We start from the raw sequence: 15,901 nt of genomic DNA on the forward strand, positions 1-15,901 counted from the left end.
CTAAATTGAAATGAGTCATTCTTTTAACAGGATAATGTTCTGAGACGCCTCAGCAAAATCTATACAGGAACAAAAATCAGCCTCCGTTCATAGCTACTTCTGCCCTCAGGCCTTAATCCTACTTTGAAAATCAAAACACAGTAGATTTCTTTATTCTCCAAAGAATAAACATCATGAAATTCAAAGCTGTATTTTTATCTATCTATCTATCTATCTATCTATCTATCTATCTATCTATCTATCTATCTATCTATCTATCTATCTATCTATCTATCTATCTATCTATCTATCTATCTATCTATCTATCTATCTATCTATCTATCTATCTATCTATCTATCTGTCTGTCTGTCTGTCTGTCTGTCTGTCTGTCTGTCTGTCTGTCTGTCTGTCTGTCTGTCTGTCTGTCTGTCTGTCTGTCTGTCTGTCTGTCTGTCTGTCTGTCTGTCTGTCTGTCTGTCTGTCTGTCTGTCTGTCTGTCTGTCTGTCTGTCTATCTATCTATCTATCTATCTATCTATCTATCTATCTATCTATCTATCTATCTATCTATCTATCTATCCTGTGCATTATTAGTACCCCTACATAAAACAACATATTTTCACATTTTAAATGAGCATAAAATGTATTATTTACAACGCAGTATGTCAGGGTAGAAAAGCAGATGTGCATTAAAAGCAGATGCAAGTAAAAAAAAACATGCAAATTCCTATTGTAAATGTTATGTATATATTTGGCTTGAGAACTTACATTCTATGTTGGAAAGGTAAATAATCACATATATTTTTTAGAACATGTCGTCTAAAATAAAATTGCTTTTATAAACAAGCTGTAGGTATTTCTAAAGTATCAGGCAGCCTGTTGGTCACAAACAAACTTGTTGATGTGTTTATAGCAGACAAACAGGGAGTTTGTCAGTGATGAAACAAACATGTTTTCTTATTGTTACCATGTGTGGGCGTGTGTGTGTATGTTGACATCAGTGTGCGTCCAACTAATATTTTGTAACTTAATGGACCCCCTCACCCCCCCCCGCTTACCCTCAGTTCCCCCTCTCCCCTCAGCGTGTGATTGGTCTGGCGGCTCCAGTTTTGGAGATTAGGCCATGTTTCCCCACTTTTCGTCCCCGTGTTCCAGTCTCTCTCTCTCCTCTTTTCTGTTTCCCTCTGCCTTTCTGGCTCGCGTCACATGATCCGTTACATCACGGGATTGAGGTCAGAGCTGGATTAGGGCGAGCTGCGTGAGCGAGTGAGTGAGGCAGCGCTGGAATTACTGAAAGTGAAGGAGGAAGGATGGAGTTGGGAGGGCAGATATTCAGATCATTCAGAGAGAGCAATGGTGGAACAGGATGGAGCACAGCAAGGGGAGAGGATGATGATGATGAAGGTCTGAACGAAGGTCTGTTGTGAAAAAATAAAATGAGAAATTAGATTAAAAGAAAAAAAATTCAGTTTCTATATGACGGATAAGGAAACCAGCAGGGAACATACATGTAGAGGAATGAAAGGGCCAAAGGTCAATGGCTCAGACAGAGGGTCAGACCATGCTGTTAGTCTGTCAACAATCCTGCAATGAGAAAAAAACACAAATTAAACAACATGACATATTAGATTAAAGTTTGTATTTTTTTTTGTAAAGATCTTTATATTTACTTCTCTTGCAAGGGGAAATTTATGATGAGGCCTGTTTATCTGATGATCGGAACTAAAATACAAGAAAAAATGGCCATGTGTTGTTATTTCGGCCCAGGCTCATTAAACGTGTTTGTAGGAAAAGTTTGTAGAAAAAACTGTAAAATGATGTTTGTCTTTTAAATCTAGTAACCATGTGCTCCTACATTTAAAAGGCAAATATTAGCATTGACTGCAAATGTTAATTTCTATGCCCGACAGTGAGGAGTGCATATATTAGTGAGCCAGAAAGAAAGAGCAAAATTAAAGGTAGAGTTATGATGTCACATATGGGACACAGAACCCAGGCATCAGTGCAAAATACAATGGAAAGAATCAAAATTTTCACTTTCACCTCCACTGTAAGGTTCAAGACGCAACAATTGTGGTGATGGAAGTCAGGAGAAATTAAATAACATGGAGACCTAACAGACTGGCACTCCACCCAGGAACTTAAAAAGTATTCTGCAGCCGTCCCCATTGGTGATTCTCTGCTTGTAGCAAAAAAAATAATTCAAGACTTACAAAGGTCTGGAAACATTCAGAGTGACATGACATTTTATAACACAATAAAGTAAATATGTTACCTTCAGTTGTTATAAAAATGCTAAATATATCAAACATAACTTAAAAAACATTTGACTTTGAAATTGGCCTCCTTTTCTTTAAGATGCTCCTTCATTATGCCGTTAACTGTTCCTAGGAATGTTGGACTAAGTAGTAGATCATATGATGAACTCAGCAGATGTGCTGTTCTATCAGGTCTTGGCTAATTGCTGCTGCCGCTAGTCTTGAGGAGCTGAGTGGCGAGCGCGCTGTTGAGGGGTGCGATGTGAGGTTGCAGCTCAGCTGGAGAGACGCCACCCATACATTTATTTTCAGCCCCTGGTTTTTTTCAAAGACAAAACATCAAAGTGAAGATATTCAAACAGGAACTACTGATTAATTTAAATGAAGCCAAACTATTTTATGTCCAGTTCAATGTTTTGACTATACACATGCAGCAGCTGCAAATGTAATCAATTTTATGCTTTATATTTATATATTTGTGTAATTATTTTTTTTTTCAATCTAACTTGAATGCCCATTTTTCTTTTTTTCTTTAAAGGATGAAAAATGTTCCAATGTTGTCTTTAAAATGACAACAGTGCTTAGTGTTGTCCTCCTGATAAACAGGACCTAACCTGACCTGCGCTGGCACGGCAGAGATCAGGGTGAAGAAGTGAAAGCTAGGCAACAGATTAAACTAGATCACCTTGACATGAACTTTTACTCAGTGTTTGGTCCAATCAGAATCAGAATCAAGGGGAAGTACTTGAGCTGCAGCTGCACCCATTGTACAAGCAGAAAAAAAGAATAGTATATAAGAATAGAAAAACCAACCAAAACGTAAATTATACATAAAAAAATAATAATTTGTGTATATTAAATATTCAGAAATTATTTAAAAACAAATAAATGAAACTTTGCACATATACCCCATAAAGGATGTCAAACAGGGAGGAATTGTAGAGTATGAATGACTTCCTGTGGCGCTCTGTAGTACATTTTGGAGGAATCAGTTTTCAAATAAAAGTAGTTATGCCAGGAATCCAGCACTGTTTTGCTTTTACTAAAATATTATCTACAGAAAGAATGAAAACAAAAACACTTTGACACAAGGAAGCATCTATTATCTCATTTTTCTCCCCGTCTTTTCCTGCTCATTTTTGGAGGACTTTATTTGTGCTGGTTCCCCCCCTCTTTTTTAATATTTGTGAGGTTAAAGTTTAATTTACATACGATACTTTATGTCCCATGATGCACTTGGGCTGCGGGAGCATCTGTCACTAGGGAGTGGACATTAGAACCAATTTGTCATTTGCTTTAATCCCGCCGATGAACAGAGACATGTCAAGAGAGACACAGACGTACAAGTGGAGAGATGATGAGGAGAGAGTGACGGCAAGGATGAAGAGGAAGAGCACACGAAGAAGGAGGAAGAAGAGGGAGACAGTAATCCTGTCTAATTCACTTAGTGTTGCGCTGAGGGAGCAGGACACTAAGAGGATTTGGGACATTCTCCAAATTAGATCAGCAAGACTGACAAACTGCAAAGAGAGCTGGAACAGAGGAACTCTGGGGCAAACTGGGAGAGGTGGCCACATGAGGGCAACCAGCAGGACAGAAGGACCGAGGGAAGAAAACAACAACGAGGTTTTAATAGTTTGAATCGTTCCTCAGGAACTCCCAGACATCAAAACCTCACCTGTCTGCTAAAGAATCTGATTGCAATCTGTGTTCAATACTCTTAGCTGTGCTAAACACCAACTACTCCCATAATCCCGACAACTGTTTCAGTCAAACATATTAATCTGCGGCTCTGAATGCTGACTTTTACTATTAGAGATATTAGCTAGGTGTTAAGTTGTAATCTGCAGTAAAGCCCTAAGCAGAAGTGTATACTGAGGTTGACAGTGCTGGTTGATCCATTCATAGTGTAATACTGATCCTGTTACCACTACCAGCTGCAAATCACTCAAACCCTACTTACGCTGCAGGGCTATGTGATTCAGCTGCCACACAAATTGTATTTAATGATTAATGCAATCTATCACACACGATCAACATGGCGCTAATTTATCTCCTGATGAAACTTATTAAGCACCTCTGACGCATAACTAAAAATGAAACTATGTTGTGGTTGCATGGATTGAATTAAGTAAGGAAATGGTGCTCTACACTTCCTGAGGCCTGAAGAAAAGAATGTCAAAAATACAAATAGCATTTCAGATAATATTAATACATAGTCATTTGTCATGTTCAGTACTTGACTTAAATTTGACCTAGACATAGTAGTTTTTCAATAAAAGTAAGTTGGCAAACTACGGCCTTTAGGACCTCTGACAGTTTATGGATCACGGTGGAGCTGAAGATGCCATCTTGAACCTACTTCAACAAATTTACTGTCATCTGGACAAAGAAAGCAGCACTGTGAGGGTCATTTTCTTTTTTTTCTCCAGTGCATTTAACACAATTCAGCCTGATTTGCTTCATCAGAAACTCCAGAAGCCACATTTGGAGGCCTCAACAATCACCTGGATCAATGACTACCTGACAAACAAGCCGCAGTTTGACTGTGTGTCTAGCCAGGCAGTTATTAGCACAGGAGCACTACAGGGAACTTTACTCTCACCATTTCTTTTCACTCTGTACACTTCAGACTCTGACATATCAGTATGATAAGATAGAAAATAACATAACAGCAGCTTTTAGTTTTGAACTTGAGAATTTGTTGTACTACGGAAGTAAGATTTTTCATCAATCTGATTCTTCTCCTCTGGAAGCACCACACAGTTTTTTTCATCGTCTACTGTCATGGAACGTCCCAAATCTTCCATTTTTGATAAGGCTTCCTGTTCGAATGTATCAGTTGAAGTCTATTCAGCTGGATCTGAATCTGGCTATTTGACTGGAGCGCTCAGAAATAAAACTTCAATTCAGTTCACTTATATAGTGCCAATTCACAACAAATGTTGTCTCGAGGCACAATTAAAAAAAAAAAAATCATTTGAATTCAATCATACATGCATTCCAATTGATCTAAGTGATCAAATAATTCAGTAAGCTCAATTTATTATTCAAAGTAGTTTAAATTTCAAATTGAATATACATTTAACTAGATTCTGACTGAATATCAATTGTACCTGTTGTACTAACATGCTGTTTGCTGTTCATCTACTTGATAAAGTAAACTGAATTGAATAAATTGATGCTGAAGATTATTTGTCCCCAATTCTGATCTGTGTCACTTGATATATTCTCTGCTGAAATCCAAATACATACTTATTTTCTTTTGTATTCAAGTAGCAGCTGTCACACTCCTTATCTTTCAGAGTCTGTTGGCATATCAAAAGTATCTTTGACATGAGTTTAAGCCTGTACAAATTTGTCCAATTATGAAAAATAATACATATTCTTTTATATAAAGCATGCAGATCTTTCAAATTGTTTCTTTTGGTTTTTCCTTTTTTTTGTCACATGTAAATGTTTCAGACCATCAAACAAATGTTTAGTTAATGTAACCTGAGTAAAAGCAAAACATAGTTTTTGAATAATGACTGTATTTATTTAAGAAAAACAGCTATTCCAGACAAATGCATTTAATCTTTAATACCTTCCCAAATCCACAAACAAGAGGGAGACTGAAAAGAACAAAAAGACTTAAAGACTTAAAACTACAAAACATTTCAGAAAGAGAAAATCATTCTGACAGTCACACATGGACTGGTGGCAGTGTGATGGTCGTGACATGACCATGTAGGTTGTTCATATCCAAAAACCCTGCAGCTTGGCTGAAAATAAACACTTTTGCTAAGAAGAGGGGGGAAATTCCTCAACAGGGATGTAAAACATGCTTGATAGTTGTTATACTTTACTGCTGTACTGACTGTCTCAAATTAAAACTTTGAGAGAGTCAAATGAAAACTGTTTTAAAGTTGAGGCCAAAAACTTTCTAGAGAACTGTACAAAAATATCTGCTAAAAATATTACAACACATTAAATCAGAAATAATGAGGCTTCCATGCATGCACAGTATGTTTTTTGGACTTTTCTTGCAATCTAAAGAGAAAAAAGTTGTTTATGGTTTTTATTCTCTTCATCTTAAAAAAAAACTGCATCATGTGATTTTGTATTTTTACTAACTTTCATCATTTTGCACATGTGCATCAGGCATATGTGAAAGAATCTGCATTTTTAAATGTTTATATGATGTGCTTGATGTTTGAGAGGCTGCACTTGTGTGTTTGTGTCTGACCGCGTGTTTGGTGTGTGTGCGTTTTGGTGGCGTTGGGATTAGGAATCGATTAAGAGGAAATTGGACTGCAGGCTGGGGGGACGGGGGGGGTGGAGGGGCAAAGACAGGAAGGGGTGGAGGGAAAGCCAGGCAGCTGCAGCAGCAGCAGCAACAGCAGCCTGTGGCATGATTACACTGCGCCTCCAGAGCAGGCCGGCCACCAGCTTGTTTGTCGGGGATTAGAGAGGGGAAAGAAATGAATCATATTTCTAAGTCCTGACTCCGTGTCTCTGCGCTTTACAGTCCATATGCTGCTGCTGCTGCTGCTGCTGGGGATTACAGGAGGACACTGTCTTCGTCTGTCTGTCTATCCATTCATCTATTCATTTGTCCATCCATCCCTCTGTCCGTTCGTTCGTGGAAGGATGCTGAGCTCAGCCTTATGGCATCAGGCTGAATGATGTCTAAAGGTCCATTGTAAGCCTTCATAAACAGCTGTTTGTGTCCCACAATTAAGCGACAATTAAGCCTATATTTGCAGTTTAGTTTAATTTTCTTACACTGTCACCTTGTGTAGTCCATAAAATCAATTCTTAGAGACCTGTAGACCTCCTGTATCCTCAAAGGAGTCTGCAGTATTCTTAAAGCAGCGGTGTCCAAACTCTTTGCAATATGTTTCAGAATACCAAAGTTCAAAATCACATTGCTATTCCAACTTAAAACGCAAAAGAATTTTGTTGTGAATAACAAAGTGGCAATATTTTGTATTAATAAAAGGCAGTTTCCTAAATCTTTGGGTACATTTTCTTCCGTTTCTTTGCTCTAAATTCCCAGAAACAAAAATGAGTACTTCCTTAAAATGATCCTTCTTCTATTAAGCAGATTTAATAGATTTAATTGTGCTCAGATTTTGTTCTATTTTTATTTGTTTTTTTAAAGTTGGTGGATTTTTACAGCCATGCTTACTATAAAGTTAGATGAAAACATTTCTATTTAAAGAAAAATATTTCCGTTAAAGAAGAATTAAATTTGTCACTAAAATTCTCATGCTAAAAAAAGGATACCAGTAATCACTGGAAGGCCAAAGTTGTACCATTCATTAACTACAATCGGAGGGCCACAAAAAATGTTCTAAGGGCCACAAATGGCCCCCTGGCCTCACTTTGGATACCATTGTCTTAAAGATTAATTCCATGCAAGTCACACTTGGAAAGCTAGTGTGGGCATGTAAAAAAATACAAGTGCAAATGTATGTATATAAAAAAGGACCTATTAGTTAAACTGTGCTTTTATCTTTAATCAATAAGTATTTATTACTGAAACATGAGGATGCAAAGCATTTCAAGCACAGAAGAGAGCTACAGTTCCACATTTAGTTGTTATATTTATATATGTAAAGAGAGTTGGAAAGTGTGTGTTGTGTATTTAGTTATACGAAATATATATAAATATACTCTTATATATGAAAGGGGCAAGTATTGAAAGAGGATGTTCACTTTACAATGACTATAACCATGAACAACACAAAGCAGCTATACTGAAACCCCGCAGCCATTTTGATTAAAGTAATATATTAATTCACTTACTCTATGTATGTTTTTGATCAGGACATAACATTATAACATGATGTTAATTTCAAAAAAGTTGATTTTGCATAATACCTCCCCTTTAATAATTCAGTCCCATTGTGACAAGCTCAGTGTATTGTTCTACCTTCCACGGTTTACATTCACTCAGACACAGAGGTCAGAGGTGAACCTTTCAACATTATTGTAATGCAGCTTAAATACGTTCCTCTGCTAAGAGCATTGTGTTGCGATACAAGACCCGCTGCGTCAGTGCAAGATATCATCTGAACACGCATGAGCTAATAGCACTCTTAAAACCGTTGATGCAGTCCACTTCTCATAACCCCGGTAGAGCTGACCCCCACGACCTTTCAGTGGCATGAAAACACAGCCAGAAATCCAAAGTAATCTGCCCGTCCCTCGAACTTTAGTTTGGGCCCGGCAGAGTGATGGGACTCGATTTAATGGCCACTTCTAATCTTTATTCTGTCCACTCTGCCCTGTTTCAACCCATTTCTGCCTTATACCCACTGAAACTCTTCTGTGGATTAAAAAAGCTGCTCTCACAGTGCCGCAAATATTAGAGAAATCACAAGAAAATGCTGCCTTGCAAAAGTATACTAATTAGGTGTACGACATGAGGGTCATACTCATTAGGTGTATGACATTTTTGTTGAAAAGCATACAGAAGAACTGTTAAAAAAATGTAAACAAAGAAATGAACAGACTGAAGATGTGGTTTGATGGTAACAAGTTGTCGTTAAATTTGATTAAAATTAAAATAATGTTATTCAGGAATTGCAAACCGAGTTCTGAAACAAAAATAGAGATAAATGGTGTAACTATTGAAAGAGTTCAGGAACACACATTTCTTGGAGTGATTATCGATGACAAGGTTAATTGGAAACCGCATATTCAATATAAACAAAAGAAAATATCAAAGAGTATTTTTTATCCTGAATAAAGCCAAGCAATTGGTTGAACAGAAAGCATTACATACTCTCTACCGTTCCCTAGTTTTACCCTACCTCAGTTACTGTGCAGAGATATGGGGTAATAATTATGCAAATTTATTACAACCACTAATTAAGCTGCAAAAAAGAGCAATAAGAATTATTAATCACACAAACCTGGATCAGCTTTTAGTAATCTAGATTACTAAAACATTCAGATTTGGTGAATTTACAAACAGTGTGTGTCTTATTTAAAGCGCAAAATGAACAGTTGCAAGAAAATATTCAAGAATTGTTTTCAAAAGAAGAAGGATTTTATAATCTCAGAAGAAAATACAAATTCAAAGTTTGTAAGATCAGAACCACAAGAAGAAGCTTTTGCATTTCAGTCTGTGGTGTGAAACTATGAAACTGGTTTGACAAAACATTAAACAATTCAAACGTTTGTATAAGGAAATGGTTTACTCTAAATATGAGAAACTGTCTTGATGCATTATTTTGTTGTTGTTACATTATTGTTGGCATCAACATTAACAATATTTTGTAGTTAATACTGTTAAAGCTATTATTAATATATCATTGAGTGTACTGCACTAATTAAGAATCAGGAAGTGGAATGATGGTGTACTTATAAAATATATATAAACAAGATGAGATCATTTTGTGATGTTGCTGGAAAAGGGATGGGTTTTAATAAACTCATACTTATTAAAACCAGCTCCTTTGAAAATGTATTGTTATTGCATTGTTGTAATTTCGTTATAACTTGGCACATTCAATAAAGTAAAATAAAAAGTAATAATAAAAAAAGTTTTGCTTTGTTCATCCAACACACTTTCAATGCCAATCAGTTAGAGAAGAACTGAGCCAGAACCAAGACCCTTAGACTCTTTTCTTTTCCAAACTCTCACTTTTACACTAATGAAAGTAGTTCTAATTATTGAATTAATTGGTATAAGAACTTAGAAATGATGACCTTCTTTAATCTCATGAGAGAGCAGCAAGCTTCTGATAAAATCTGCTGATATTCAGGATCCAGTCATTCAGGTTCTTATTCAAAAGACTTTGCTTCTTAGCTCTGGCAGTAGTCTCAAGCATTAATGTATTTGTTTTGTCTTGTTTTTGTTTCTTTTTATTTTATTAAGTCATTAGAAATTTGATCCAGGTTGATCGATGATGACTACAAGCATTAATTACATCTAAATCATTGTATCAATAGTGAATAAATCTTAATCCAACAAACCGACTGCTTTTTCTGTTAGACGCTGCAAACTGGGGCAGAGCCTCACATGACAGAACGAACAACTAGAGCTGCAATGGCACAGTTTAAATCAAAGTATACTTGTGTATCTCTACTGTCCAGTCAAAGTCCAGGCCAAAGTCCAACTGGGAATCTGTAGTAAGAATTGATAATTGAAGCTCAGAGGTGTTTTCCATCCAATCTGACTTTTTTGCAAGAACAAATAGGCTCAAAATTTGTCTTCTAGATGTTCAACCTTGATAGAGACAAACTCCAAAATATGTAGTTCTACAAATCGCAACTTCCTAATTATGCACTGCTTTTGTTGGTCTACTGGAAAAACTTATTAACTAAGCTAAAGCATGTGCTTGGTTCCATCCAACCTCTGGCTGAACTACAATTATGCTGCTTCGTCTAGTGACTTAGAGACAACAGTGAACCCAGAGCTTTAATTAAGTCATTTAATGTCTCATCTGAAACATCAGCACTATCTAGGTAATGGTGAAAACGCTCACACACACACGAGACAAATGCAAGGTACAAAATAATCCATGGCAGAAAAATATAGGCAGAGAAGACTACAATGCAAAAGAAAAGAATACAGAAAATGATAAGAAGCGTGAATAACATTGTGTGTCATCAGTGCTACTTTTATTGGATGAACCCCTGAGTTTGAAAAGAAAAGAAAAGAAGAAGTATAAACAAGAGAAACATGAACAGTAAAAAGTTGGCATTTTTCTAGATTTTAAGGGTGACGAAGAGAGAGACAGAGCCTGTTGAGAGACACCAGACGAGATTGCATTTTCAAGTTTTAATATTTACAAAACAGCAACAGAAAATTACCTTTATTAGCGACATCCATGTCGGCTGAAGACATAGTAGCGATGATGATAGTATTAATACTGATAATACTGAACAAATTACCATTTTTTTTTTTTGTTTTTTTTTCTTTTCTTTTTTTTTACTTCAACAAGTTCACAATTTGTTTTTTAAAGAAACATAGTATTGTTAAAGTCTAATACAAAGAAATAATCAAACAAAAAAAATTGAACACACACACACAAAAAAGTGGTGTCACTTCTTTACAAGACGGAGTGGAGCGAGGCACCAGACGCTCTGTGCAAAAGGGACGGGCTGCGCCTTCCTTTTCTCTGGTGCGGTTTTCTCTCCAGTCAAGCAGTCCACCAGAGCAGCAAATTCAAGAACTGCTTCTCTCAGGCAGCTGAAGTGAGGGGAGTGGGCATCACAGTGGGACTGTAGCTGCCCACCCTGCGTGGAAGTGATCCTATTGAACAAACAATGTCCAATGTCCAGGTTTGTACTGCAGTCTCTGGAAAGGCCAACTCTTCCCAAAAGGCTGTTTGGAAACATTTATGTCCCCTCTTATTTCTGGATTAGTGGCTATCCTGTTAGCCGTCGTAACTATGACAACCCCTCAGCTCTTTTCCTGACCAAGTCCCAGTTCTTAGATTGTTAATCAGGCGGATAAATTAAAAGCTAAATGAAAGTACAGATTTTGATAGGTTAAAAAAAAAATCTTGATCTGCTTTGGGTTTGTTTCCATTAGAGGTGCTGATTTCAGATTACATCAACTACCAGTTGAAATGATTGTTTCTTTTTTTAAAATTACTGTTATTCATTATTATTCTTAATCAACGCCTGTTTTGAACACTTTGGTGTAACTAATTAGATTTTATTGTAGCTATACAACATAAGTCTTGTGTTCCTTACATGTGGCCTCAGGTGAAGGCTGACATTTTTGTTTCTTAAAAACACACATAGAAACCCAATAGTCCAAGACAGAAAAAACTCAAGCATTAACAGATCAACTTCCATACTTCTTTTATTCTCCTTTTCTGTAACATTAGCTGATTTGTCCCTCAGCTGACGTCACTAATGTCTCTATGTCCCCAGCTCTCTGTCTTCTACTGAAACACCAACAGTAATATGGGGGTTATTCGCACTACTTCATTTTTTGTTGTTGTTGTTGTTTGATTCCCCACCTCTTTTTATCGTCGCCTCCCCCCGCTGTTTGAAGCCGCTGTTATTTACAAGACCTGGAACTTCCAGGAGTTCTGGTCTTTGTAGTCCAGACAGTCAGCGGCATTGAAATTGAGCTTCCAGGCAGCTTGGTCTTTGTAGTCTAGACAGTCGACGGCTCCGAAGCCGAGTGAGGCGGCTGTGTAGCCCTGCGAGGAGAGCGAGGCGGGGGACTGGCTGAGGGGCCCTCCCATCGAGGAGGCCGTGATGGGGCTCAGGGCCCCTCCGGTGCCCGACAGCTGCGGGTGCATGGGAGACAGGTAGGAGCTGCAGTCCAGGCCGGTGAAGTAAGAGGAGGAGCCGGCGTAGCTCTGGCTGTAGGCCGGCGCCTGGGTGTAGGTCATGGGGTAGGCGGTGGTGCGCTGCATGCAGGGGGTGGTGGAGGCTGACAGCGGGTCCGGCAGCGGGGAGATGGAGGCCGGGCTCCAGATGGAGACGGTGGCACTGGCGGAGCTGGAGCTGGGGGTGATGGCTGTGCCTGGAGGAGGGGGCGGAGGGCTGTAGGGTCCATTGGTTGGGTTGGCACTGGCCTCCGTGGGGGCCTCTCTGGCCGGGGAAGCCTTCTTCTTAGGAGGCCTGGGTTTGGATTGGCCGGTGCTCTGCTGCTGCTGCTGGCGGCATTTGGCACGGCGGTTTTTAAACCAGACCTGCAGAGCACCAAAGTGAATCAGAGTGATCAAAAAATAAATAAATAAATAAAAGGAGAGGATTCACAAAAATATGAGAAATGTTCCACATGTTGGCCTAAATTGTCCAGTGACGATACCTGAACTCTAGACTCAGGCAGGTTGATCTTGAGAGCCACCTCCTCCCTCATGAAGATGTCTGGGTATCGGGTTTTGGCAAACAGAGCCTCCAGGATGTCCAGCTGCGCACGCGTAAAGGTGGTGCGTTCCCGACGCTGCTTTCGTGGCGTACCTAGGAAAAACGTTATTATTATTATTATTATTATTATTATTATTATTATTATTATTATTATTATTATTATTGTTGTTGTTTTTGGTTTAGTTATTTTACTTTAATTTTGTAGAAAATATGTTATATTTTATCGTTTTATAACACTCTACGAAACATAACATGCCATATATACCTGCAAAAAAAACGTTTCAATGAAATCGTCATGATGTGCAAGTAAAACTCGATTCAGCTGTTTTGGGGGGAATTACTTTTTCTTTTTCTTATTTGTTTAATTATTATTTGTGTTTTTCCTGGTTTTCGCGTTTAATGAGATTTCATGTAATTGTCCAGAATACTTTAATAGTTTCAAATTTAAGAGAGAGTTTATTTATTTATTATTATTATTATTGTTATTATTATTATTATTATTATTATTATTATTATTATTATTATTATTTCTTTGTTTTTCATTGTTTCGATTTTTTCCTACTGACTTTTCACGAGAGAGTCAGTAGAAACTGACTCTAGTGACTCAGTTTCTACTGATAATTATTGATATTATTCTTGTTATTGTATTTTTTTCTAATCTTCTCGGAAAAAAGGTCGTTTGAATAAAGATCCCCTTTACACAGACTATATACTTGTCGTCCAAATTGCTCGATTTCCTTCTTTCTGATCTTTGTTTAAAAGCTTGTCTAATCGGCGCCGGAAATCCCTGTTTTATTTGAATTATTGTGTGGCGATGACAGATGTTCGCTGCGCATTGAAAAACAATAAGCGCGTTAACCCACTGAGTTAAAAAAAAAAGAAAAGAAAAGAAATGTGGATAACTAAAAACACACAATGAGAGTGTTTTCGGGAAGTAGGTTAGATGATTAGCGCAGCAGATTGGAGTTTGTTTTAATTCGGTGTGAGAACAGGCTGCATTTTCATTCACACACAGTTTCATTGTTTTGTTTTGGGTTGCTGTTTTTTTTTTTTTTTGACTCTGTAATCCTCTGAACTGACAGGTCAAGTGAGCACATGTCCTGATGCCCGAGGAATCAGGCACATAAAACGGAGTATGAAACTGAAGGAAAGATTTATGGACAATTGACTTGCAAGTTCATTATCACAGGCTTGCACGTGTGTATCAACTGATAGAGTAAATTAGAGGGATGAAATAGACACTAAGAAAACATTCAGTTAATAGAAAGGAGAAAAAAAAACTTTTTACTTACTGGGGTATCCCACGGCTGCGGTGTGTAGCAGATCCATGCCCGGGCCGGACAGCGTTAACCCGTTCACGGCGTAATGGGGCTGCTTTATGTAGGACATCATGCCTCCTGCCGGCTTTAAAACACTCCCTCACTCCCTCACTCTCTCTCTCCTTCTCTCGGGCCGGGGGCCGGCTCTCTGAACTATTCTCCAGGGGGTGTTTCTCTCGTTCTCTCTCTTTCTCTCTCTCTCTCCTTTTCTCTCTAACCTGTTTTCCTCCCTCTCTGTTTTTCTTTTTCTCTTGTTTTTCAGATGTATTTTTTTAACTATTTTCTGCCCTTGTCTTTTGCGTTCCTAACTTTCGGCAGCAGTGCACCTGTTCTCACCTGATGCGTAAAAGCGCAGCGGACCGGAATCGCTCTCTGACCCTTTAGCTCTGATTTTAAAAAATGACAACGAAAAAAATAAATAACAGTTTAAATCAACAAATGACCAAATTGTCTGAAACAAATCCGCGCATCTATTTTTCTCCCTAAAACTTCGTGCGTAAAGGCAGTGCGCAACCGGAAAAGAAGTTGCTCTGAAAATGTTTGCCCGACTCGGTTCCCGGTCCCTGACAGGAGCAGGAGGATGCGCTGCAGGGTGGACAAGTGAGGCGAGCAAGAAGAGACTGGCTAATTAGAAGAAACTTCTTAACCAAGTAGACTCACAGAGCCCTCCCCCCTTCCCTCTCTCTCTATCTCTCTCTCTTTTTCTCTCTCTCTCTCTCTTACGCAAACTCATTCGCTCACGTTGCGGGTTCAGTTTGGTTATCCTTTGTTTTACTTTATGAATTGTTGCACATCATTTCTGTAAGCTATGTTTATTTGACATATTAAATTTACATTTAAAATAAAATTGTACTTTAATCCACACACACACACACACACACACACTTGTTGATATGCTCAACAATTTACACAAGAAACAAACGGAAAAGAGTGAACAGTTAAAACCGAATAATGACATTTGAAAGAATAAGGTTTGAAGAAAACTTGCGTATCTGTCTGAGCTGGGTTTTTTTTGTTTGTTGTTGTTTTTTAAATAACGGCCATTTTTAAATTGACCTCCTGAAATAATTGGGCTACCATAGCCAGAGAGCCAGGGTAGAGTTATCAAGAGGCGGAGAAGTGGGTACAGGCCGGATTAAAAGCAACACAAAGACCCCGTTGTTCTGCGCTTAAATCCCTTCCTGATCCCCAACATGCTCCTTTTGGCCCCTTCATTCATACATTCACCGTAAGCTTTATTATTATTATTATTATTATTATTATTATTATTATTATTATTATTATTATTATTATTATTATTATTATTATTATTATTATTATAATTGACCAAAGGCACAAGCAAACTAGGCCGCTGTAGCCCTCTTTACAGGTTTTGAATAGGCCAGGTTTTCGTGAATTTCTTGTTACGCTCCTGGTTTGGAGCCCAATGCTCCCGACAGTAAACCTGCTGCTTCTCCTTAAATCTGTGGCCTCTCCCTACAGCAGTCAGTCTTGGTATTTGGTTTGGCTTAG

General features: G+C 38.1%; 1 protein-coding gene across 1 annotated transcript; it reads right to left on the reverse strand.

Annotated features, from left to right (window-relative positions):
- Positions 1-10,652: 10,652 nt before the first annotated feature.
- On the reverse strand, positions 10,653-15,018 carry LOC116737274 (homeobox protein otx5-like). Its single transcript, XM_032590320.1, has 3 exons — positions 14,363-15,018; positions 13,012-13,163; positions 10,653-12,892 (listed from the first exon to the last, which is right to left on the reverse strand). Exons 1-3 carry the CDS (start codon positions 14,460-14,462, stop codon positions 12,254-12,256), a joined length of 891 nt encoding a protein of 296 aa, XP_032446211.1. The 5' UTR covers positions 14,463-15,018; the 3' UTR covers positions 10,653-12,253.
- Between the last annotated feature and the right edge of the window lie 883 nt (positions 15,019-15,901).

Source organism: Xiphophorus hellerii, chromosome 18, assembly GCF_003331165.1.
Source record: "Xiphophorus hellerii strain 12219 chromosome 18, Xiphophorus_hellerii-4.1, whole genome shotgun sequence".
Lineage (NCBI taxonomy): Eukaryota > Metazoa > Chordata > Actinopteri > Cyprinodontiformes > Poeciliidae > Xiphophorus > Xiphophorus hellerii.